The sequence below is a fragment of the Lytechinus pictus genome, chromosome 18 (genome assembly GCF_037042905.1).
Source record: "Lytechinus pictus isolate F3 Inbred chromosome 18, Lp3.0, whole genome shotgun sequence".
Lineage (NCBI taxonomy): Eukaryota > Metazoa > Echinodermata > Echinoidea > Temnopleuroida > Toxopneustidae > Lytechinus > Lytechinus pictus.
The window spans coordinates 20376663-20403039 of NC_087262.1; the positions used below are offsets into that span (position 1 = coordinate 20376663).

At 34.8% G+C, this 26377-nt stretch overlaps 1 protein-coding gene across 1 annotated transcript in view; it reads left to right on the forward strand.

Annotated features, from left to right (window-relative positions):
• Positions 1-4368: 4368 nt before the first annotated feature.
• Positions 4369-26377, forward strand: part of LOC129282138 (paladin-like) — a 65085-nt gene continuing 43076 nt past the window's right edge. The window contains exons 1-2 of the mRNA XM_064112724.1: positions 4369-4708; positions 23622-23955. Coding sequence (XP_063968794.1) covers positions 23662-23955 — 294 coding nt within the window. The 5' untranslated portion in view covers positions 4369-4708; positions 23622-23661. The remainder of the gene's footprint in view (positions 4709-23621; positions 23956-26377) is intronic.

A 26377-nucleotide genomic window follows, 5' to 3' on the forward strand; every position in this document is an offset into this window, starting at 1 on the left:
GCGTTTCAACATTACCCATTACCCCTTATCAACCTGTTTGTAACTGGGTAAAATGTTGGTTTCATCAGGGTGATAACAGTAATTTTTTGGACTTTGAAAATTTCGCTGGGATTGCTGTAAGATTGCTCTTATTACTAAAGTTTGCAATGTTATAACCAATCAAAGTCATTCAACATTACCCTTATTACCCCTCATCACCCTGTTGTAACTAGGTAAATGTAGGTTTCATCAGGGTGATAACAGTAACAGGTATCAACAGGAATTATAATTTCGGTAATAAAATGGTAATAACGGTAATATTTGGTGTTACTCAAATTTCCGGGTGATATTACCGGTAATAACCGGTAAAATTGGTAATCGGTAACAAATTGCCCAGTGGGATAGACCAGTTCGTAGTTACTTCTAGACAATTATGGTCAAATGACCTTTCATTTCTTTCATTATGATAGGCAGATTTCAAAGCAAGATATTACGTAAGCTTGCCTTACATAGCAGGATGAAGAAATTGAATAGACCAGGTGACTAGAATAGCACACCAATGAACACTTTATGAAGGTATTTGTTGCATTCTTACTTTGAATGCATATCATACTTCATAGCATGTTGCACGATGTACTTGGCAAACTGTGAAATACCAGTCGTTTGTGGACGCATTGTTGTTTTTTGTGGATGTCAATGAAAAGCACAATTCAAAAGAATATATGAATAATCAAGACATCAAAGTTGGTGCTTATCTCATTAGATTCAGTACAAATGACCTTCCTCCGATCATGCGTAGAATCTTTTGATCATGCGCAGAAAGGAACTACGAACTGGCTTATTGCATCTGCAACCTGCATTGCACCGAAGGCTTGATCATCATTCTTCATAATTTATGCCACAAATTTCTTTCTTCATGAGGCCGCCATCAATGCTTGCTTTCCTATGCAACCTTGCATTGAATAAACTTTAATTGCATTGAATTAGGCCTATAATATTCCTCATGTTCAACATTTCCATAAAGGACCCTATCCTAAAAAGTCCACTTACGTTATTTTTAGAATATTGCAATTACGTTTCCAAGAAAACATTAAAACAGAAATGAATACTACATGTTTTACGTGATATAAAAATGTTTTCTTGACAGAACTGCATTACTTATGTTGAGCACGGGGGGGGGCAATCGCCCCTCCGATGATACAGAATTGTCCTCAAGAGAACTAAACAATTGATGCGAGCGCGAAGCGCGAGTGGAAAAAAAAGGGAGATTTAGACCTTAAAAAGGGACACTCTATTCATGCTTTGCAGTGGCGTACCTGGGATTTTTCACAGGGGGGGCAAAACCGTCCGCCAAAAAATTTGACAAGCAAAAAAAAGGGTCTTCAATCACAAATGAAGGATTTTGTACAAGAAAAAAATTGGACAAAAAAAAAAAAAAAAAAAAAAGGTCTTCAAGCTCGTCAGGGGGGCAATAAAGGTCTTCACGCTTGTCAGGGGGGGGGGCAGGGATACGTCCTTTGCATGGGTTGTAGCTCGTCAGGGGGGCAGACTGCCCCCTCTGCCCCCCCCCCCCCCCCCGTAGGTACGCTAGTGATGCTTTGTAAATCATGAAAACTGGGCAATTGGGTATTTTCCTACATACATAATGCGAGCGCGAAGCTCATGCCATTTTTTATATCCTGATCTGAAACTGGATAATTTAAGCACGTTTTAAATAAAGAACAACTTGCATGTCTCAATAAACACGCTTGTGCGTATTATAGATTTAGACCAAGAATCTGGGCATTCTAAATACATCTTTATTATGAAAATCAATAATGCGATCGTGAAGCGCAAGTTAAGCGCTATTTCAAGCACTGTGTAGGAAACTTGTGATATGGATATGGATTGCACTCAATAAATGTTGCGAGCGCGAGCTGATATTTTCATTATCATTTTGACATAGGACCGAACATTCGTCATCATATGAAAATGATGACCATCTTCCTGTTTCTCTTCTTAAGTGCGAGATGAAACTTGTCGATATTCTTTTCTGAAAAAGGGACACTTTAATTATATAGGAATTCTTTAATGTTATTATATTTTTCATTTATCTAATGTGAGCGCGAAATTTGTTGTTATATGTCAAGGCCTGAAAACTGGACATTTTTAGCTCTTTTGTAATTATGAATAGGATGCGTCATCTCATAGGCGGATCCGGGGGGGGCGCCCCCCCCCCTATTGGCGGAGCAAAAACAGGAGAAAAAGGGGAAAGAAAGAAAACAAATAAGAAAAAAGGAGGGAAAAGAGATGAGAAAAAAGAAGAGGAGGAAGACGAGTGAATAAAATAAAATGAGGGGAAGACTTGGAAAATAAAAAGAATCTTTCATGTCACTATATAAAATTTTCGCTCGCGCTTCGCACTCGCATTGCCTGTTAGGTGAGTTTAAATATCAAGTTTGGAAGTTAATATACAAAACATATTACACCACGGAAATCGAACTTTCGTTATTTTGTGTGATTTACAAATTAATTTTTTTTTAAGTGCTCTGTAAAAATGTCACTTTTATGGTCTGAATATTAACATTTTCTGCTCGCGCTGCGCGCTCGCAAATTTTGATTTATCAGGTACCTATTCTTGTCGTGTATTCCATTAAGTTTTCAAAATATCCCTTTTCAGGTCTGATTGTCAAAATTTATCAGCTAGCGCTGCACACTCGCATTTTGATTGGCGAGTTATGTATGTCTCAATATTGATTATACAACAAACTACTTAAAATCCCCTTTTCATGACAGTTTATCAAACATTTTGGCTCGCAATTTGCGCTCGTATTTAATGGTTAAAAATATATTGACGGATGCATCCTTTTTATAATTACAACAATGCTCGAATGTCCAGTCTTCAGGCCACATTATCATCAGATTTCGCGCTCTCAGATCATCAGGCATTAGTGAATAAGATATTAATTTAATAATCAAATTGTCCCTTTTGTTTCATCTCGCACTTAGCAAGAGGAATAGGAAGATAGTCATCATTTTTATATGATGACATGTCCTAAGGATGTCCCGGTCCTATGTCAAAACTCAATGTAATAATGATGAAAAATATCAGCTCTTTATTAAGTACGATTCATATCCACCTCACAATTTTCCTACAAAGTGCTTGAAATATAGAGCTGAAATTGACTTTTTTCAGATCGGAATATCAAAGATAAGATAAAATAATATCAAAGATAAAATATTATTTAGAATGCCTAGATTCTAGGTCTAAATATGAAACACGTGCGCGGATGTTTATTCAGAAACTCAACTTGTTCTCTATTTAAATCATCCAGTTTCAGATCACGATATCAAAAATTTTCTGCTCGCGCTTTGTGCTCGCATTATTAATGTAGGAAGATCCCCTATTACTCAGTCTTTTCATGACTGAATAGAGTGTCCCGATTTTAGGTCTAAATCTCGATTTTTTCCGCTCGCGCTTCGCGCTCGTATCAATTGTTTAGATATATAGCTATCCTGTTCACAATTACAAAAAATGATTAAAATTTTCCATTCTTTATGTAGAAATGTAAAAAAATTTCAGCTCACGCTTCGCGCTCGCATTATTTGATTGTTGAAATATGTAACGTCTTCATGGCTAAGTGCAAGCAGTCCTTAACAGGTACCTTTTCGATCAGTTCAAGACGTAAATAAAAAAATTCTGCTAGGCTTTGTAAGGAAGATCGCCGATTACTCCTCTTTTTCATGATTTACAAAAACATGAATAGAGTGTCTCGACAGTATAGGTCTAAATCTCTAAATTTTCCGCTCGCGCTTCGCGCTCGCATCAATTGTTTGGTTATCTGTTTAAGTCACAAAAAGAGCTTAGAATTTCCATTCTTTGGGTAAAAATTTATAAAAAAATTCAGCTCGCGCTTCGCGCTCGCATTATTTGATTTTTAAAATAAGTGCGTCTTCATGCATGGCTAACTGCATGCAGTCTTTAACAAGTATCTTTTCCATCAGTTCATTTGTATTTGCACTTCGCGCTCGTTAGTAATTATTTACTTGCATACACATCTTTTTCAGGATTACAAACATTGCCCAGAATATTCAAATTTTAGGAAAAAATACTTAAGATTCCCACAAAAAAAATTAGCTCGCGCTCGCATTATATAAATAATGATTATGATATTATATATTTATGTTGCTTTATAAGAATAAAGCTAAGAAGTGACTACCGGTATTAGGACTACCCCTTCAAAGAAACAAACTATCAACTTCAGCATGCAAGCAGCCGATCGGGGAAAATATGGCTGAAAAAATTCCAGGCCCCCCCCCCCCCCCCCCCTATTGGCGAAGGCTGGATCCGCCCCTGTCATCTGGATGGTCAAATCTATCCAGAATCTTTCGCACATAACATTACCTCTCACATTTGTAAAACTTACAACCTACCCACACACACAACCGCTATGCACCCGACCCCCTCCATCTTTTCTTGGGGTTATTCGCTTTAGCTTTCTGCGAAGCTCGCTCTAGCTCAGCGCAGCTAGCTCAGCTCATCCGGCCAGCTCACCCATGCACTGCATGCACTGCACTGCGAACGCTTTTCTACTGAGCGCTTCTTGATGATCTGCGGAACGCATCGTGATGTATTTCTGTGCTTGAGAGAGGGGGAAGAATTCGTCGTTCGGGCCGCCATTATATATTTTCATGAGCTTGCAGCTTTAAAAATGGATTTCTATTGCCGTGGAGTGCTGAATAATTGAACGTGAGTATGACTGAGCCCTGAAATGATGAATGGACTCCGAATCGAACGATACATGTATGTTTCATAATTATGTGATATGATGAGAATGTACTGCCATCGCCGAGCTGGTGTGGTTTAATGCGATATCCCTGCTTGACTGGTCCGTCTCGCGACCGTGTTCAGGTGCTGGGGTGTAAAAATAATGCAAATCTTTCTTATGTGAGTTTTATTTCATTTTTTGTATTTTTCGCACTATCAATAATGGAAACGGGTATCAGAGATGGAGATGGAGAATGAGAGAGAGAAGAAGGAGGAGAAGAAGAAGGAGGGGGTGAGCAGAAGAAAGAAGGAGGAGGAGAAGAAGAAGAAGAAGGAGGAGGAGGAGGGGGGAGGAGGAGGAGCAGGTGAAGAAGAAAGAGAAGGAGGAGGAGGAGGAGAGGAAAGGGAAAGAAGAAGAAGGAGGTCATAAACAATAATTAATGATTAAAAGAACGCTGATGGTGATGATAATGATATTAATAATGATAATTAATAAGATGGAGGAGGATAAAGTGATAAATGATAATGATTAAAAGAACAATGATGATGTTTAGCAATCAGAAGCTAATAACTACCAAAACAGCAACATTAGGTTTATGCATGTAGTATGCATGACAGCTGGGACCCAGGGGCCGATTGCACGAAAGGGTCTTTCCAAGGACCGTCTTTCGTGTCGCCCATCTTTTATGATGCGCTATAAGCGGGGTGTTTCTGAAATTTATGATAAACAAATAAAATTCGTAAGCTTGCTTTTAAATCAAATTTTATACGATTTCATGAGATATCAGATCATTTTATAAACAAATATTTTGTTTATTTTAACGGACAAATAAAATATATTTGCAGATAATTTATTTGAAATGCGTTTCACATGGCGTATCATAAGAGATGGGCGACACGAAAGACGGTCCTTGGAAAGACCCTTTCGTGCAATCGGCCCCTGGGTAATATTATGTGTAAAAAATACTTTTAAAGCTTCACTAAGTGATAGAATTAATTAAATGAATAATGCAGAGTAGGCTATGATGTAAATATCGTTTTGATATTAAGTATTTTTGTGTGTCTTGATTCTTTTTTCTTCAGAATTCACTTTTGTTATATTTATGCACTTTTTTTTCTTTTAGTTAATTTGCTTTTAGGCTCACATGTTATCGCTTTTCTTAAATTGTTGCCTGTATTAGCTGATATATTCTATTGTAAATATTGTAAATTTTTTGTTTTTGATCCTGATAATTCATTTGATTGTTGACAGTTGATATCTGATTTTTTTTTCAGTGCCCTTTCAAGGGTGACATAAGAAAAAAACTAAAACCATTGTCAATGTCAGCTCTAATTATTGGGCTTGAAAATAGGCTCTATTTTGTCTTTTGTGCCTTTCACCAAGTTAAAGTGAGTGATATCATCTGTGTCAGAAGCAGTGTGATTCCATAGGTTTGTACACAGAAAACAAAATTGATTTTTGTTTTTGCTTTCCAGATTAAACATTTGATTGTTCATTACTTCTATCACATACAGATACCGGTAATAGATATAAATAGTTGTTCCTGTATGAAACCTACAGCTTTAGATTTTTTGCCATGTTTTATTTCTTGCTATGGTGCAGCTTTCGTTTTCTATATCTCCATTCTGATTATATACTAGTTTTTCCTGACATTACAAATTAGGCCAAATAAAGCCAAACAAAGAAATCACAAACCTTATAACTTCAGAGCCATCCATTTGAGCAAGTGGCTCTGTGCCATTTTCCTCTGCAAATGGAAAAAAAAAACCCAACAAATTCATAATATTCAAATCAAGAAAATTATTGATCTTTATGTAATTACAACCCTCTTTAACACACGTTATCGTGTTTACACGCTGCATTGGCTCATGGTGCAGAACCAAAAGCCTGTGCAGAATTGGCTCGCGGGGCAAAAACACAGATAAGTGGATGAACAATCCGCGCACCAACGATATTCGTCATAATACTAGTAAAGACAATGCTGGATCCAGGCGCTTACAAGTACATCATAATGGTATGAGTAATTGAAACGCGTTCCTCTTGCCAATGCAGGATCTGCTTAGTGTTTACACGTAAAAGAAAAGCCGATTCTGCATCGGCTCGCGGTTGTGATCCTACTACTTTGGTGGTGCAAAATTGCCAATTCTGGACCAAAAGACGATGCAAGTTAATCGCGTTTACACGCAACAAAAAAGCCGTTTCTGCATCTGCTCTCGGTTCTGCACCACAAGCCGATGCAGCATGTAAATGCGGTAAGTCTGACTTCACATAATTGAGGGCCTCAATTTTTGAGGCCATGAAGAACTACAATAAAGCCTATTATTAAGACCCTATAATATGATTTTTTTATCTTTTATTATATAGCAAAATACTCGGCTCACACATGTATGGATGAAACTTACATTGCTGTGTAGCTTATGGAGATTACAGTTGTCAATTTTAGTTTTAACTCCAGTCTTGGTCTTTGATAATAAATACTTTGGTCATGATGATATATAATCAATGTTCCTAATTTTGATCATAAAAAGTAAAAACAGCAATAATGATATGGTCATAATTAGTCAGTGATTTTACGAACTGGCTCAAACCTATTTTTTTGTCAAATTTTCGAAATTCATTTTCTTGCATAATCTAAAAGCCGTGATTCACCCTATTGATTTGCCAAACTTCAGATCAAAATTTGTATTATTTAAAGAATAAGAGTATATTTAAATTTCCTACGAAACAGCTCAATCCCCTCCTTTGATTTTATGAATTGGCTCAAACCATTCTTTATGTAAATACTATAAAGTCTCTGGAATGGCACGCACAGGTCAAAGACCCGACCTAGAAGCTGTGCGTATTCGGTGTGTATGTGGTTTGTGCCTCTAAAAAAAAAAAAGCATCGCATAAATGATTTTACGTACTGGCTCAAAAACAGTGCGCATGGTGCGTGTGATTTTATGAACTGACTCAAACCATCTTTTTTTTTGCAAAAATTAGCAGCTTCTAAAATGCATACATGCACTTCATTTCAAATATTAAGAGAATGAATATGAATTGCAGACAATATTTTGTATATTATAATAGAATAGAATGTATACTTTAAATTTGTATAAACAATTTATCTGGTTTCTTTCAAAGCGCAAAGTTATTAAGCGTCTGAAAAACATCCAAACTTTGAACACGATTATCGCAAAATCATGTTTTGGAGACCAGCCGAGGTTTGAGCCAGTTCGTAAAATCACTGACGAATTATTGGGAATATGTTATTTCTTAACATTTGAAGAAAAAAAAAATTTATTTTTGAAAAATGATTTCTTTTTCCAAAAAATATATTCCATTTTAAAGCAAATTAATGTTCAAAGTAATAATTATTGGGTAATTCTTTCAACATTTTCAGAGCAAAATGTAGCTCATGTGAGAAAAATGAGAGTGTCTACATGTATATAGTCTGCAAAAATATCAAATTATTTATTTAATTTTGTATAGACCTAATTAATTTAATAGTGTACAGTAGCCTGTTTTAGGAGTTGCTACACCTTGGGAACCTGCATAATGCTAAGACTAATACCGTGTTTACATGTGATCGGCTTTTGGATCAGAACCAAAAGCCGATGCAGAATTGGCTCTTGGTTTATCTTGCACTGCGTTTACACGCTGTTATAGCTCGCAGTGCAGAGTCGGCTTGCGTGGCAAAAACCTGAAATGATACGCACACCAACAATATACGTCATAATAAAGACAACGCTGGATCCGTACGCTTACAATTACGTCACAATGGTAAAGTAAATGAAATGCGCACCAATTGCCGATGCAGAATCGGCTTTCTGTTTACACACGTAGTAAAAAAGCCGATTCTGCATCGGCTCGCGGTTCTGAACCTACTACTTTGGTGGTGGAAAATTGCCGATTCTGGACCGAAAGCCGATGCAAGTTAATCGCGTTTACACGCTATGAAAAAGCCGATCACATGTAAACACGGTAAATGAGTGATAAATGCACATACATGTAACAATGCTAAATTACATTGTAAATATTCTTTAGTTAACATTATCAGATGGAATTTTAAAACAGAGTTATCATCGACATTGACTGGGAGTTGTTTTTTTTATATTAAAGAACAAAATGGTTTAAACAGTGTATGTACACTAAATTTTGATGAGTTTTGATCAATTTATGTTCAATGGAAAATTCAAAGTTTATACAAGAGTTCAATTACAAAGAAGCTGGAACAATATACAAATAAAAATCAATTGATTGCAACAGACCTAATCCTTTTCAACTAGAATATTCAACTTTAAATAATCTTTTGTTGATGTTCATATCTGCAGTCAGTTGGCAGGTCCATGAAAATTAGCTTCTTTTATCAAAGTGATATTCATGACTAGAGGTTTTTGCATTGTTAATGATCTTGGTGCGGACAAAAACACCTATTTTTATTTGGCTATTGCTGCTCTATATATAGACCAAATTTCATGTTTTTGTTCAAGAAAAATCATTTGTTTGGGTCATGTGTCTGTATTTTTAAAAAAGATTTTGTAATATACATGTAGGTGAAACTTGATCTAAAACATGATACAAAATAATTATTTTCATGCAACAAAAGTTGTTGTTTTTACACCTAATTTCTGTTTAAGCCCAAATGATTTTTAAATTATGATAAAGCTAAAGATCTAAGCCGGGGATCTAAGCTTTAATATGATATAGGTTTTAGAAGAAGAGGTATTTTAGATGGGTCAGCAGCCAGCGTTTCATAGGCCATAATGGGAAAAGCTGGCTGCTGACCGTCTAAAAGGTGCCACATATCAAGAGTGACATTGTAAGAAAGTAGGCAAATACTAGACTAGTTCGAGCTTTCTGATGATATAAATAGTATATTAGTATTTGTGCCCAAAACAAAAAATTTTGCACAATTTGCAAGAGAAAACAGAGGAAGAAAATTATGTTTGAGGCATCTTTTCAGGCCTAAAATTCACTTATTTATCAAAATATTTTATTCAACAGAAATTATCAGTATAAAAGAGTAACATTTACTCTTTCCTATAATACAAAAATAAATAAATTTTACTTGAGGAGAAAGTGGTTAAATTCTTTGAGAAAGAAAGACTCACAATTCGCGAGATTTTGCAGGGATATGAATTCAGCCATGAGAGGACTTGGATAAATCTTGCTCATTAGCATAGGGACCTGCAGACTGACTGTTTGCAGGCTAATAATATTTCTTGAAATGATTGCATTTTAAATTTGACATACAATTTCTCATCTTACAAATTAATTCATGTTTTCATCAGAATTATATGAATGTGGCTTCTATTGTTATAAATCATTCTTATATTTAAGTTTGCTGGACTCTGTTTTATGATTTACTTGTTTTTTATTATTATTTAAACCAATGTGATTGTGATGTTAGGATGGATAGCCTCTTGTGATTCAAATGTCACACACTCGCATGAGACTTGCATTAACTACCCATGCAGCATACCCATTTCTCACGCAAGGTTATATTGGGGTCGAGGCATTGAAAAACTTGTTTGCCATAGTGCTAATGAGCTCATTAGTGCGGTAGTGAATGATTAACCTATGCATGCAGGTGTAATAGCAATGTGCACTGTTACACCAACAATCGCAACCATTCTTTTAGTATGGGATGGGAGTCGGGTATTAGGGGCAAAAGAAGAATCCACTTCAGCGGCAGCAGCAGGAGGGGTCAGGATTCTAATGAATACACCTTTTGTTTTTAATTTGAGTCTGCAAAGGGCTTGTCAGGTGTTTTAGTCATCTGAGCTTTAAAGACAAAGTCCACCATAATTTGACTAGAAAAAGAGAAAACTCCATGCCTGCATAATACTGAAAAGTCATCTGAAAGGATATTTATGTAAGATAAAGAATCTTGCATTATATTTAATAAAGTAAATGAGATGATTTCATACTTTTTTTCTTTTGAAGTTTGTACAATATTTGAAAAGTTGTTGGGAGGATTTGGGCATCCCTTTAAAGGTGAAGTCCAACACAGAAAAACGTTGATTTGAATCGATAGAGAAAAAAATCAAACAAGAATAACGCTGAAAATTTCATCAAATTGCATGTAAAATAAGAAAGTTTTGACATTTGAAAGTTTTGCTTATTTTGTTAAACTAAACAGTAATATGCACAACTCACCAACATGCAAATGAGAGAGTCGATGATGTCCCTCACTCACTATTTCCTTTTTTATTGTTTGAATTATACAATATTCCGTTTTGTACAGATTTGACAATATGGACCAGCTTGGCTGAACCATAAAATGTTAAAATAATTGTAATTCCCCATATTCTAAGGAAACTTGTTTCACCTTCCAATGAGGAGAAAATTAGAATATTTCATATAATAAAATACAAAGAAATAGTGAGTGAGTGACGTCATCAGTCCCCTCATTTGCATACCGACCAGGATGTGCATATAACTGTTTTGTGAAATTAAGCAAAACTTGAAAATGTCATAACTTTACTTCACATCCGATTTTGATGAAATTTTCAGTGTTATGCTTGTAGCATTTTTCTCTTTTTGTTCAAATCAACTTGGGATGTTTTTAAATTCATTTATTTGGTCTTATTTTGGTAGGGTGGCCCCATCGGTAAATGGTATAATTAGATAATTTTCCTGGTTTCGCAGTTTGCTATATATTTTTAAGACGGTTGAAAAAAATCTTTTGTGTAGCAGATTTTTACCCAGGACTATACAAAAATTGAGTGCTTTTCTCCTAATACCATAATGCTTATCAAATTTGACAAGCAAAATTATTCCCTTAAAAAACTGTTGTCTTTTGAGGCTCTACAGCATAAACCTGAGACAGACATTTTCAAACAAATTAACCCCCCCCCCATAAAATAGCCCAAAGTGGCAGCTCCATTATTCCACCAATGTCACTAGTTAGTATGCAAGCGCAGACTCAAATTTGACTTTTTAACCTGTTATATCATGACTATCGTCGCCGTTCATCCGAACCGTCGTATCAGTCAATTTTGGTTTCAAAAATTGATTTTGAGATTTTTGTAGAAAATTAAAGTCCAATTCCTATTCTATTCATGACTAAATTTCTATGCAGCAATTTAGTTTAGTTTTTGAGATATGAGGGGATTTTCATGGCGATGCCATACAAATTTTTAATAAAATGCGCAAATCCCATTGGAAACGTGTACTGTAACAGAGCGATACGTTTTGACTGACCACGATTTCAAAACTGCGCGGTCAGCCAAACCATCGTATCGGCACTGGACACTGCATTGACTTTGCACGTGAAAAGCGTTATGACGTTTTGACTGATCGCGCGCATTGAAATCGCGGTCAGTCAAAACGTTGTATCGCTTTTTCCCTATGGCGATTTTGTACAGGGAAAATATAATTTGCTCAAACCGAAATTACAAGCATACATGTAGCTCTTTTGCTATATTTTCTCTGATCCTTACTTTTGTGTAAAAATAAGGATGCCAATGTCAAGCAATTTTTGTCTTGGTCTTCCAACCATGAATTTTTCTAGCAATGAATTTATGTTGTAATACTGGGGAACTAAGTGTGAATATTATAGTAAACTTTGAAGTCGATTTTCTCTGAAATAGGTTTGCACACATACAACGGTTTGGATGATCACCGATGATATGTCTAGAGTGAAGTATAGACTCCTAATTCTGTTCTCTGTCTGTTTCACAGTACAGTGAATCTAGTCTCACTACTTCAATACTCTGCAATATGCACTATGGCAATTGCAAAAACAAATTGCAAAAACAAAGGGTTTGTAAGTGCAGACTAGTCACTAGTTACTTGGTTGAGTTGATGACTTGATGTTGAGCGATAATGAACGTTAAAAGGACAAGTCCACCCCAACAAAAAGCTGATTTGAATAAAAAGAGAAAATCCAACAAGCAAAAAACTAAAAATTTCATCAAAATCGGATGTAAAATAAGAAAGTTATGACATTTTAAAGTTTTGTTTAATTTCACAAAACAGTTACAGTATATGCACATCCTGTTTGGTATGCAAATGAGGAGACTGATGACGTCATCCACAGACTACTCACTATTTCTTTTGTATTTTATTATAGGAAATATGAAATATTCTAATTTTCTCCTCATTGTTAAGGGAAACATCGATCAATTCCTCCCTGAACATGTGGAATTAGCATTGTTTAATACTATATGGTTCCGCAAGATGGTCCTTAAAATGTGTAAAAAATGAAATATTGTATAATTCAAACCACAAAAGAACAAAAGAAATAGTGATTGATCGACATCATCGACTGACTCATTTGAGTTGTGCATATCACTGCTTTGTGAAAAATAAGCGAAACTTCAAAATGCCATAACTTTTTTATTTTACATCTGATTTTGATGAAATTTTTAGCGTTATGTTTGTTTGAATTTTCTCTATTTATTCAAATCAACATTTTTCTGGGGTGGACTTAACCTTTATTATAACTAGATTATACAGCATTATGATAGCAATAGCAAACATTACTTGTACTCAGAAGAGTATTTAAATAGCAGTAAATGTGAATTTATTGAAGTAAATATATACAATAGAACATCATAACTACATGTACAATGATGTTGATTTTATTTAGGCCTACAATACATATTTTGTTAATTTGAAGTGGAAGAAAAGTGAAGTGTTTGAAAAATCTAATGTGATAATAAGGGTTTTTTGTACATCATACAACATCTACATTTACCCCTTCATTTGCATAGCCTCATTTAGGTCTAAAGGGCGATTCCACACTAGAACTTAAAAAATATCATAAATTTCAACTTGCTTTCAATAAGTCATAAGTAATATTTTACTATGATACCTAAATTTTATGAAAATTATGAGTTTTAACCAAAAGTGAAGTCAGATATAGTTTTTATGGGGGGAAACAATAGAATTTTCAATTTTCAATAATGTTGCTAATTAAATAGTCAAGTACAAACACTGCCTGAAACGATTATTGGCAAAGCAAGAGAAGATTTAAAAATAATGCAGGTCAATGGAAAAATGTATCATTGATGGTTCCAAATAATATCTGCAACATTTTCATGATCCATAATAGGGGCAGCCCTGATTTTTCCGAACCTATTTTTGGCATTGTCCCGTACGACACATGAAAATACACAAGTTTTTCCTACAATTTTATGTTTGATGATGCAATTTCACAATATCATTATCAGTTTCTCTATCTTTGACCTATGGGTGATCGATTTATCCCATAAGGATCTAATTACTGCCTTACATTTTTCAATATTAAATTGTCCTACATGTATTAAAAGTTGTCCCGTACGACACAGTGTGTGTCGTACGACACACAATATATACTGCATTTAATTGCAGGATTTGGATTCAGAAACTATAAATAGTAGGCCTATTTTAATTTGAGTAATTGATTTGACATAAAGTGAACTAAAAAAGTTCTTTTATTATCTCCATAGAACATGAAATAGGTGATTCTAACCATTTTAATTGACTTCATGTAGGCGTATTATTTTGTGAATCCCTTAAGCTAAACTGGTGATTTTCACTGGTCAGAGCAGGTTAATTTCTTTGTCATTGAGCATGAAAAGAAAACCTTTATAATCGATTCACCCTAGCCTGGAAGATGACTTCCTCTTGCATTCTAATGTGAAATTATTATAAGATGTAAAAAAAATACTTACATATCAATCATTTATTTGGACTTCCCTTGATGATCACTAATTTTTTTTATATACAGTATTAAAACTCCTTACTTTTTTCAAGTTGTAAAAAAAAATCTGGAAAATAAGACAGACCATGTTAAAAAAAATCTGGAAAATAATACAAACCATATGGCTTCATGAAATGCAGAAAGGTTTGAAAAAGTAGAATCGCATTTCTTTACAAAAAAAAATATTTTGTGGAATTGCAAGTGACAGTTGTGACATATATCATGTATATATACATATTATATGAAAAATCATAACATTTTAGCCCCATAATTTACACAAACATTTCATTCATTCATTGTTTAAATAGTGTATTGGAAATCATCAATTAATTCACTAAAATATAACTTCACACAAAACCTCAAGTTTTTCAGCTCGTACAATGCTGTAAACCATTGTACATTTCCCATCATGAAAAAACGATAATAATTAATATATTGCTCCCGATTGTATAAATATTGAGGTTACTTAATTATATTGTCCTGAATGACTACTTATTAAAAGGCTTTTCATTAAAAAGGAAGAATTTAGGGGCAATGCTCCCCTTCTGATTGATAAAAAGTTCATTGTTGTATTCAGGCTGTCCAGTACAACACGCAAGTGCTTGTTCAACGCTGCTATTATTTCAAGCTTTCAGCTTACGATAGCTGGCCTCTGCATTTAAATTTATTTGTTATTGTTTACATGAATTATGTTTATATCTACTTAACTACTATTCAATTGTCACCTTTGTATTAAACTTAATTATTATGTATGTTTTATTTTATATCATTGTTATAAATTTGTAATTTTGATTTATTAATAAATGCAGAAATACCTGCTTTAAAAAAAAGTGTCCCATACGTCACACAAGTGTCCCGTAGCGTACGACACATTATTTTGTGTATGATATATTGACAGAAATATTCAGCCAATAGCGGTTCCTAACATAATTAATGTCTTTAGTTTGATAGGATTATCATTATCATCAGCCAAATAAAGTGATTGAAGAAGTCAAAGAGACATAAAGTAAAAAAGGTTGGCTTCAATTTAGAGATGTCCCGTATGACACATTTTGAGTTTCCCGTACGCCACAATGTTCTCGAAAATTGTAATTTGCTTTATTTATTCATGAATGTTTATTTTGCTTTCTTTCATAGAATTGTTTGTTCTTGGATATAAATTGAATATCAATTTGAGTTCAGTTTCTACATATGTATGAAAATTATCTGTCCAACTCACAGACTTTAGAGTACAAACTTGAGGTTTCTAAAAAAGCCACTTTTTCTGCGTCCGTACGACACATTACTATTTTAAATCTGTGTTATACAGGATGTGAATTCAAGTCATGTTAAGTCTTGGTTTTCCTAACACTCTGGTAGTACTTGATGATCACCTTCAGTTACTGGAATATTTTTTGTTTTTCTTGTAAAAAAACTGTCAAATGTTCTCTAAATGTCCCGTACGACACGTATGGAATCACCCTATAGTTCTTTATCATTTTATTCTATTATGTGACACTTGAAATATTGATACAATTTACTTGCGATTTTTGTATATCCGGTCTAAATTCAATACAGAAACTTGGCCAAATTCATTATTCAATTTAGTGTAAATTTAGGCCTGGGTCTGCTGTATGTCATACTTATTGGATGATTTTGTTTTTACTTTGTCTAGATCTCCCGGGGGAGGGGGGGGGGGCACCTCCATTGACGAGTGGATACCATGCGTGACCATGGGGTTTTGAAAAGCACCCTAAACAAGTATTTTCCTTGTTCTGAAAATGCACCCCTTAACAAGTATTGGCGTGTGAAACCCTACCCTTAGGAAGTATTGGAAACAAAATGGTACCCTTGACGAGTACTCCCTGAATTGACCCCCTAAACGAGTACAACAATATCTTAATTGTTCTGTCACGGACCTGATCACTGACATCGGATTTACCTTTACTTCCTGGGGGGGCCACTTCCATTGACAAGTGGATACCATGCGCGACCACGGGGTCTCAAAAAGCACCCTAAACACTAGACAGGAATAACCGTCGTTTCTGGGGATTTATTCAACAATTTCTGACATTTTACTGTAATCCCCATTTACCGACGGTAGGGTGTACGTGTGGGCTCGCATGTGTTCTCATTCCCTCCCTTTTGTCAATTCACAGTCCAAAGTTTGATGTAATTTTACACATCGAATTTACAATCTAAGGATGTATAAACAACAAACTTTTAATTGATGATATTCCAACATTTCAATACTTTAAACGATATAGATGAAAAAGGCATGAAAAATATACTTTACCGATGTTTAATTGGGTTGAACACGATAAAAATGGTCAAAATGGCAGCCAAACTATAAAATATTTACAAACGAACGTCAACAATCACGAATGTGATATCGATATTGCTTTCGATATTATACGATCTGCTCCATATGCGAACGAAACCGAAGATAAACGATACTAGTTATACTAGTACGAGTACTAGTTATAATCGCGATATATCGATTCGAGACATTAAGTTAATAACGACAATGACGTCATTCAAGATGGCAACTTGCAAGAAAAACCGTCAGGTCAGGTGAAAATGTCTTAGATGACAGATTTCTCAATCATCCAGAGGATTTTTTTCAATAACTCCGGCCCAAGGTATGCAATTACTTAAGTTATATATATTTCCCTGATAATGGAAACCATGAAACTTTCAATTTTGCTTAAAAAACAGTTTTAAATCGCGATCTATAAAACGCTAGTTCACTATACGTTGGCTGTAGGTACGGGGCCCCATCCCCTTCAGTCTATGTATGGTGAGTGGAGCCAACGTAGTTCAGCGGAACAACCAAAATACAGAGACTGAAGCTTTTGGTCTACCTAAACACATATTTTCCATGTTCTGAAAATGCACCCCTTAACAAGTATAAGTATTGGCGTCTCAAACCCTACCCTTAAAAAGTATTGGAAACAAAACTATACTCTTGGCAAGTATTCCCTGAAATGAACCCCTAAACAAGTACAGCGATATTTTATTGTTGTGTCACGGGTCCGTCGGTCGTAGTTTACCTAATTTACACACCATTTGGTTTATAGTACGACCCCATCTTCCTCACCTCGCGCAAATCGGGACTCTAAACACGTAGTGTTGGGGCAAAAAGGACATCCTTTATACAACATTTTAATTTTGTTTTATCCCCGCAAATTTGACCCTAAACACGTAGCTTTCCTAGCGAAATAGATACCCTTTTTTCATTATTTTAGTGTCTTTGACACCCTTATCACGTTACGTACGTAACGTGCCCTATCTTGAAAAAGACATCCTTTTTACTTGTTTTTTTGGTCGCGCATGGTATCCACTCGTCAATGTAAGTGGCCCCCCCGGGCTTTACTTTCATTGGATTAAGTACACACCTCGCTCAAATGGGACCCTAAACACGTAGTGTTGGGGTAAAAAGTACATCCTTTATAAAGTAGTCTTTTTATACCCTCGCAAATTGGATCGTAAACACGTAGTTTTCTTAGCGAAATATACCCTTTTTTCGTCATTTTAGTGTTTTTGACACCCTTAATACGTTACATACATAACGTGCCCTATCTTGAAAAAGATATCCTTTTTACATGTTTTTTTGGTCACGCATGGTATCCACTCGTCAATGGAAGTGGCCACCCCTCCCCCGGATTAATCTATGTTGTCTTTGTAAAGTTTCAGTTTCAGTTATAGTTTGGTTTATATTATAGGGTTCAGAATATTATTATTTTAACATGAGATTTAAACAGAATTATACTTTGTAAATCGTAATTCATAACACAGAAATACAGTAGAGTCATGAAATGAGGTTATTGCTTTAGATTTTTAAGAATGAAGTCTCTAAAAAAATACTGTTTTTCGGACTTTTTCCACACTAATTAACCGTTTGCATTCAGATGCCACTAGAGTGCATATTAACTCAAATAATTTGATACAAAAGAAATAGTGACTGTGATATTTTAGCACCCTCATTCGCATGCATACTGACTAGGATGTGTATACTGTTGTGTGAAAATAAGGGAAACTTCAACATGGGATGCTACATGTAGCTTTCTTATTTTTCATCAGACTTTGATGACATTTTCAGTGCTCTGCTTGTCTGGTATTCCTTTGTTTGGTGAAATTAATTTGTTGATGGCATGGACTCTGTCTTTAACATAACATTGAGAAAACAGGAAACACAGTAGAAACTAGCTAGTTAAAATACTGATAATGGACTATTATTTGAACAATAATACTTTTGCAAATAATGTTTTTTCCTTGCGAAAATTTAGCTCCCGCAAAAGTGTGCAGTGTAGATTTTCATTTTGATTGTTAATTAGTGAAATATCTTAACAGTCATTGGCAACAGAGGTTTATTGCATGTATGTTTCCATACTACATGTATGTGAGTACATATATGTGTAAGCCATGTCGCTATGTTTGTTATTTTCGTTGCTGCAAGTCAAGACAAACTCCTGCACTTCTCAGTCTCGGTGCAGAAACCCTTTTTTTTTAATCCTTCCGTTAGCAAGTGCATTAGCACAGAAGATCTCATGTGCCATATATATATACAGGGAAAGTATCACCATGGCAACCTTAGAGCTGGGAGCTTTTGTGATTTGCTTTGAGGCGTATGAAGAAACTAATGTGCCGCATGATTGCTAAGCATGGATTGATGAGGCTGGCTCTGCACTGTGTGGTGGTGACCAACATGGATGGAATATTTGCAAGATGTTTACACACTCATTTAGCAGCTTGTGAACGGTTCCAACAGTGCATTACCTTGGTGCGCTAGCGGTAAGGTTGAATTGACAGCCGTGTGTGTGTGTGTGTGTGGACTGATGATTTCTCGTTGGTGTGATGTCTCAAAGGTTTCTCTCTCCTGCATTAAACGGAGAAAGGAAGTACGAGATAAATAGAGAGAGAGGAGAGAGAGAGGGAGAGAGAGCAGTGCGATATCTATGTTCGACCGCTGGAACTATTACATTTCTACCTTTGCGAATATAATCAGTCTCTGAAGAAGTGGAGCAAGGCAGATATCGTGAGATCTTTATGCTTGAACGTAAAGCATGTAGTGTGATTCTTGGTGATTAAGGATATTACATGTTCTGAATTAGCGACTTGTTTCTCAGATGCGGGGAATCAAATAGTAAGTGCATTCAACACTAGATTATCACAGAATGATATGATTGTCTTATGCATGGATACCCATGACTACCGGTTTAATTGCTCTTTCATATTGCATGATTATTACGGGTATTAATATTGAAAACAAAGGCAATGCTCTATATATCGAGTGTAAAGTAACAAGTAATTCATTTGCTCAATGGACCAAATCTTTTGATGACCATATGAACGTGATTCCTAATGTTGATCAAAGCAAAGGCGTCTCATTATGAAGGATTTTGCCTGAAACTCCATCTGACTCCGTATTTGGGTTAACACCCGCTATTAAATGTCACCTCCACCCAACACAAGTAGATTTGCATGGGTTTAGAAAAATCAAGGAAGCATCAATGTCAGATTTAATTTTAGAAAGTTATTCACATCTGAAACTTTTACTGTATTTAGCAAACATACAGGTAACAGCTTTGTGCACAAAATAGGTGATATGCTAATAATTGGTGATGACACCCACTTGCCATTTCATTATGAAAAATATCAGTTTTTTTTTATTAAACAATAAAGAAGATTTCATTTAAAAATTAATGTTAATTAGTGAACCCATTTTTTTATGTTACAGTCTGAGGAAAAATCTAAATATTTCTTCTTTCACACTTAAATGTTCAAAAATAAATTGATGAAATTAAAAGTCAGACTGGTAGAACAAAACAACAATTTAAAAAAAAGTAAAAACATGGAACATGTATAGCAGGCAAGCTTATTCATTGAGAAGTATGATTATTTTAACAGGTATGATTTACATTTTCCTTTAAAAAAATTAAAGAAGGACATTGTTTCATTATATTCTTGATGAAAATTTTGATGAAATTTTTAGAAGTTTGCGTGGTGTTTTATTTTTTCCATATTTATTTATTTGTAATTTTTAGCCAGGTGTATCTCTTTAAAGGGACGCTCCAGGCTGAAAATAATGCAGTTTAAACAGATAAAGAAAAATCAGACAAACAAAACACTGAAAACTTGATCAAAATCAGACAAGGAATTAAAGTTATGGCATTTTAAAGATAAGCATTTTTTCTGGTGAAACAGTTATTCATGAATATTTAGTGAGAAAATCGATGATGTCATATCCCCACTTGTTCTTTTGTATTTTATTATATGAAGTTAGGTTTATTCAAATCGTTTTTACCAAGAACTGAAAAAAATTGGAGTAACAACTGATTTAATGCATTAGATGTTTATTGCTGCAGCTTATTTCATTATAAAGGAGACACATTGTTCACACATGTATGAAAAAATGAAACAATGTAATAATGTAAGAAAAAGGAAAGTGGGGATGTGACATTATTAGCCCACCTAATGAATATTCATGATGATGTGCATATAACTACTTTCACAAAATATTGCTAAACCTTAAAATTCAATAACTTTGTTATTTGTCATCCGATTTTGATGACATTTTCAGCATTTTGCTCTGTGAATTTTACTCTTATTTATTAAATATTTTCAGCCCGGAGCATCCTTTTAAATGAGTGAAAAACTTCCAGACTTATTGAGGCACTGTAGAATTCTGTTTTGCCTCCGACGAAGATTCTGCTAGGATCGAAAGCATAGGCCCCTTTTTACTTTCTAATTAGGAAAAGGTGAATGTTTTGAGAATTAGAATTACTTTACTTGATGGTTGTACTTTCAATGAACAAGTTCCCTGATAATTTTAACTTCATCAAATTATGAATGATCTGTTTCAATAATTATTTAGCTTTTAGGCCAATACTTTCAACTGCATATAGGCCTACATACATGCAATGTCTGAATGAGAATTGGCTTTAACTACATGGAGCTTACTCACTAGTATATAATAGTGTTTAACATACAAGTTGAAAATATGTGCTGTTCATGATACCTACAACTACTTTGTACATGTAGGTGTATTGAGAAGAGCTTTGCCGAAAGGAGTATGAAAGGTGTTCTTTATACAATGACACAACATTTGCTCCTGTGACGATTGCTCTGGGCTTTATTTCGTCTAAGATGGGGTTAGGGTTTCAAAAGGGTTTTTCTTTAGGTTTAGGATAGGGTATAGTGTTAAATCCAGGGTTGAAGTTGACTATTCCATTAGTGTGTGGATTTCACAGTGGAGCAATTGTCACTGGAGCAAATGTCTTGGCACCCTTTTATACTATAGGCAGACCTGTGCTTTATTAAGTGTGCAGTACTTGCTCAAAGGTCAAGTCCATCCCCCAAAAATGTTAATTTCAATCAATAGAGAAAAATTAAACAAGCATAACGCTGAAAATTTCATCAAAATCGGATGTAAAATAAGAAAGTTACAACAATTTTAAAGTTTTGCTTATTTTTCACAAAACAGTTATATGTACAACTAAGTGGCACTGGCATGCAAATTAGAGAGTCGATGATGTCACTCGCTCACTATTACTTTTGTTTTTTATTGTTTAAATTATACAATATTTCAATTTTTACAGATTTGACAATATTGACCAACTTGACTGAGCCATAAAATGTTAAAACAATGGTAATACCACATGTTCAGGGAGGAATAAAACTTTGTTTCATAGGACAACAGGGAGAAAATTTGACTATTTCTTATAATAAAATACAAAATAAATAGTGAGTGAATGATGACATCAGTTCCCTCATTAGCATACCGACCAGGATGTGAATATAACTGTTCTGTGAAATTAAGCAAAACTTAAAAATGTCATAACTTTCTTATTTTACATCGATTTAGATGAAATTGTCAGACACTGTAATTGTTGGATTTTTCTCTTTTTATTCAAGTCAACTTACTGTTGGGGTGGACTTGTCCTTTAAGGCCTGGTCTAACTGGCTGCAAGACACAAAATGTATTCATAAAACGGATACAGCGGACAAGCAATATTTCCATCCGTTTTCATCTGCTCCAGGCAATGGACGGACAAAATGGGCGAACAATGAAATCACAGTGGAGGGTTGGATATAGAGCGTATGAAACACGTATGCAAAGATTAGTACACAACAGATACAAAACCTTTTCCAATGGATGGCAAGATTCTTTTCCGTTTTACATCCTCTGCATCCGTAAGTGCAGTGGGACCGAGCCTTTAGTACTGTCAATTACACTGTATTGGGTGAACAAAAGGTTTCATGACATTTGCTCCAGCGACAGTTTCTTCGCTATAAATTTCACACGCTAATCGAATAAGGGCCTTTTCACACGTGATCATCAGACCTTTTATACGGAAAATTTGTACCGTAATTTGAGTGAAACTGAACTTGAATTCACCTCTGGAGTAGAATATGAATTCGTGATTGTGATTAGCGTTTGTGATTCTAGTTTGGTTTCACACGTGCTAAATATCATCATTAGCCTTATTTTTCACTCGAATCATCATTCAAATTACCATTTTTTTTACCATGTGAAAGGGCAGTAAGTAACCTCAACCCTAGATTAAACATTTCAACCATTCCTTACATAAAACCCTATTGCAACCTTAACCCTAATTATATATCTTAGATGAAATGCATTGTAAAGCCTGAAGCAATAGACCAGTTCTTAGTTACTTCATGGACAATTTTGGTCAAATGACCTTTCATTTATTTCATTATGATAGGCAGATTTCAAAGTAAGATATTACGTATGCATGCCTTACATAGCAGGATGGATAAATTGAATAGACACACCAGTGAGCACTCCATTAAGGTGTTGTATTTCTACTTTGAATGCATATTATAGCATGCTGTACAATGTACTTGGCAAACTGTGAAATACACTGTACCAGTCGTTCGTGGACGCATTGATGTTCTTTGTGGATGTGAATGAAACACACATTCAAAAGAATATATGAATAATCAAGACATCAAAGTTGGTGCTCAAATTTAAATTTTTAAACCACCATGTCACTTAGTACCAATGACCTTTCTCTGATCATGCGCAGAATGGAACTACGAACTGGCTTATTCTCGCAGGAGCAACCAAACAAAAAGATTGTTGACCATACCATGTATACAGTGTACATGTAATCTTGAATATTGTTTGAATGCCATTAGTCACCTTGAATTCAAAGTGATTGCTGCTGCTCATGGATTCCTTAAAGTTCTAACATGACTGTACATTCTTCTTGCAGATCCCATTAGATTGCATCGCTGAGACGGAGCAACATCACCATGGGGACAGGAGCAAGCAGTGCATCCTCCCGCTCACCCTCCCCCGAATATGCCCAGAACCAGCGCAATTCCATGCGCCAGCACCTTGACACAGAAGAAGACAGAAAGAATTCCCTCAACGTATCGGTGGATAGAGAGAAGTGGAAAGGACAAAATGTGATTTGTAATGATGTGGCTCCTATTGTTATCAGTAAAGACTGTTTTGAGGAGTACCAGTGTCTGTTCCTTGCAGAGAAGCAGATGTCTGTTGTAGGGGCCATCAAGAAGGGGATGCCCGAACACAATTTGATACAGGTAAATGTACATTTCATTTAACTTTATTTTATTTTTGTAAATAAATATCCACAGAATTCCCATTGTAGCAATTTTCTCGTTAATTTCTCATCATATTAACCCATTGCTTACTGGAACCGGGTGGTCCATGTACAAAGTCTAAGAAAATTACAGAATTTGGTAGTCAAAAGGTTAACCCATGATATGTGCTTCTTGTTCAAGATTTTCATTTATTTTGAGTAGGAAAACTGGGCAAAAACATAAGAGTGGGTCTGCGTTAAACATAAAGTTGCTTTAAAAGATTTTTTTTACAACAAATAGACCCCTCAGCCTCTACCCTATAGATTTTTTTTATGTAACTGGTATTCTGCTACACGCATCTACACTACTCTCACATCTGCCAATACCACTTATTCAGAGGCCGCCCACCTTATTGCCAATACACTGGAATATGAATATGAATTAATATACAACTTTGGACTGTATAAAAATGAAGTAAAATATTTTTTATGTGTAGGGCAGAATGTATTGATTTTGCAGTCTGATATATACAGTCTTCAAGGATTCTTGATAAAGGAGCATCCAAAAATGTTCTAGCATCTCCTTATTTATGGTGGCAGCAGTGGGATAGTTGTTGCTATTGAAATGACTATTTACTCAAATCGAGGAGAGCTTCCTCAGAAGTCAACAGAGTGGGATTGAATCTACGCCATTAAAGAGACTGGATACTCATTGAGAGAGGAATATTCTCAGTAGTTAAAGGGATGGTCCGGGCTGAAAGTATTTATAGCTCAATAAATAGAGTAGAATTCACTGAGCAAAATGCCGAAAGTTTCATCAAAATCGGAGAACAAATAATAAAGTTATTTAAGTTTAAAGTTTGGCAATATTTTGTGAAAACATTCGTCATGAATATCCATTAGGTGGACTGATGATGTCACATCCCCACTTGTTCTTTTGTATTTTATTATATGAAATTAGGTTTATTCAAATTTTTTTCCTCCAAGAACTAGAAAAATTGGATTGACAACTGATTTAGTGCATTAGATAGTTATTGTTGCAACTTATTTCATTATAATGAGACATATTATTCACACAAGTATGAAATAATGAAAAAATTGAAATTATGATTTTATGTAATAACATAAGAAAACGGAAAGTGGGGATGTGACATCATCAGCCCACCTAATGAATATCCATGACAACTGTTTTCACAAAATATTGCCAAACTTTAAACTTAAATAACTTTATTATTTGTTATCCAATTTTGATCAAATTTTCGGCATTTTGCTCAGTGAATTCTACTCTATGTATTAAGATATAAATATTTTCAGCCCGGACCATCCCTTTAATCAGTGTTTGGGTTGATCCTGTTAGTACACATGTATGCACATTTTATCTATTTATTCATAACATGGTGTCACTTCCCACCCTGACTCCATGATAATCAAAGCTAAAATTTTAGCTTTCAAAATTACATGCTTTCAAATAATTATTTGTCAGGAAGATGACAAATGTTTGTTTACAAATTCTATTCATAAAAGTGATATCTACTCTGATTCATGTTTTAAGTGAAAAAAAAGGTTAAAAAACAAAGTCAAAATCAAATTCAGAGTCAGAGGCGAAGCAGGAAATTGTGTGATGATGTTTGTGCTGTTCGTATTTGAGCTAGTCTTTTTAGATTTAATTGGACCAATGAGACTACTTAATCTCTGATTAATCTCATGTGTGTTGCAAATACTAAGCTATGTATGTTATTGCGATGAAGTTTTCAAACAAGAAAATGAACAAAAATAACTCCAGGACAATACAAATTTTCTTGCAGGAAATCATTTTGAATATTTTCCACTCTTTTTTGCCAAAACATCTTAGTGAAAATGTGCATTTTCATTTTAGATCACAGGCTATTAGAAACTTTCAGATGTTAGGTGAGTCATACATATCTCATCTGTTAATTGGCCAGGAATAAATTGTGACTGCATCCAGAAGAGAATTCATCTAGTTTTATTTTATCTAAAATCCCCTACTCTCAAATTTCATTCATGTGCTTAAAAAAGTTAAAACCTCTATTATATTGACGTAAGCCATTAGAGTACAAGAATTATATAACTTGAATCAAGACTTTCCAAATCCTGTTAGCAGAAAATGAATTTTCTTGTAATAAACAAACTTAAGTTGACATCATCCAGCTCATTTGGATATAGCCATCTTCTCTCACTATTTTGAGGAACAAAACAAACAATTTGTATTTTTTTAATTTTACTTTGTTTGAATCTTAATTGAATTGTTTATGAATTTTCCCATTTTCTGATATTTGATAATCCTCATGTAAAGTTCACCTTTCACAACAAAACTATAAATTTTTGCTTTTAAAAAACTAAAATAGAGTGCCATCCTTGTAAGATGACAGTGGGAAAATTACATGGGGGCTGGGGAATTTAAC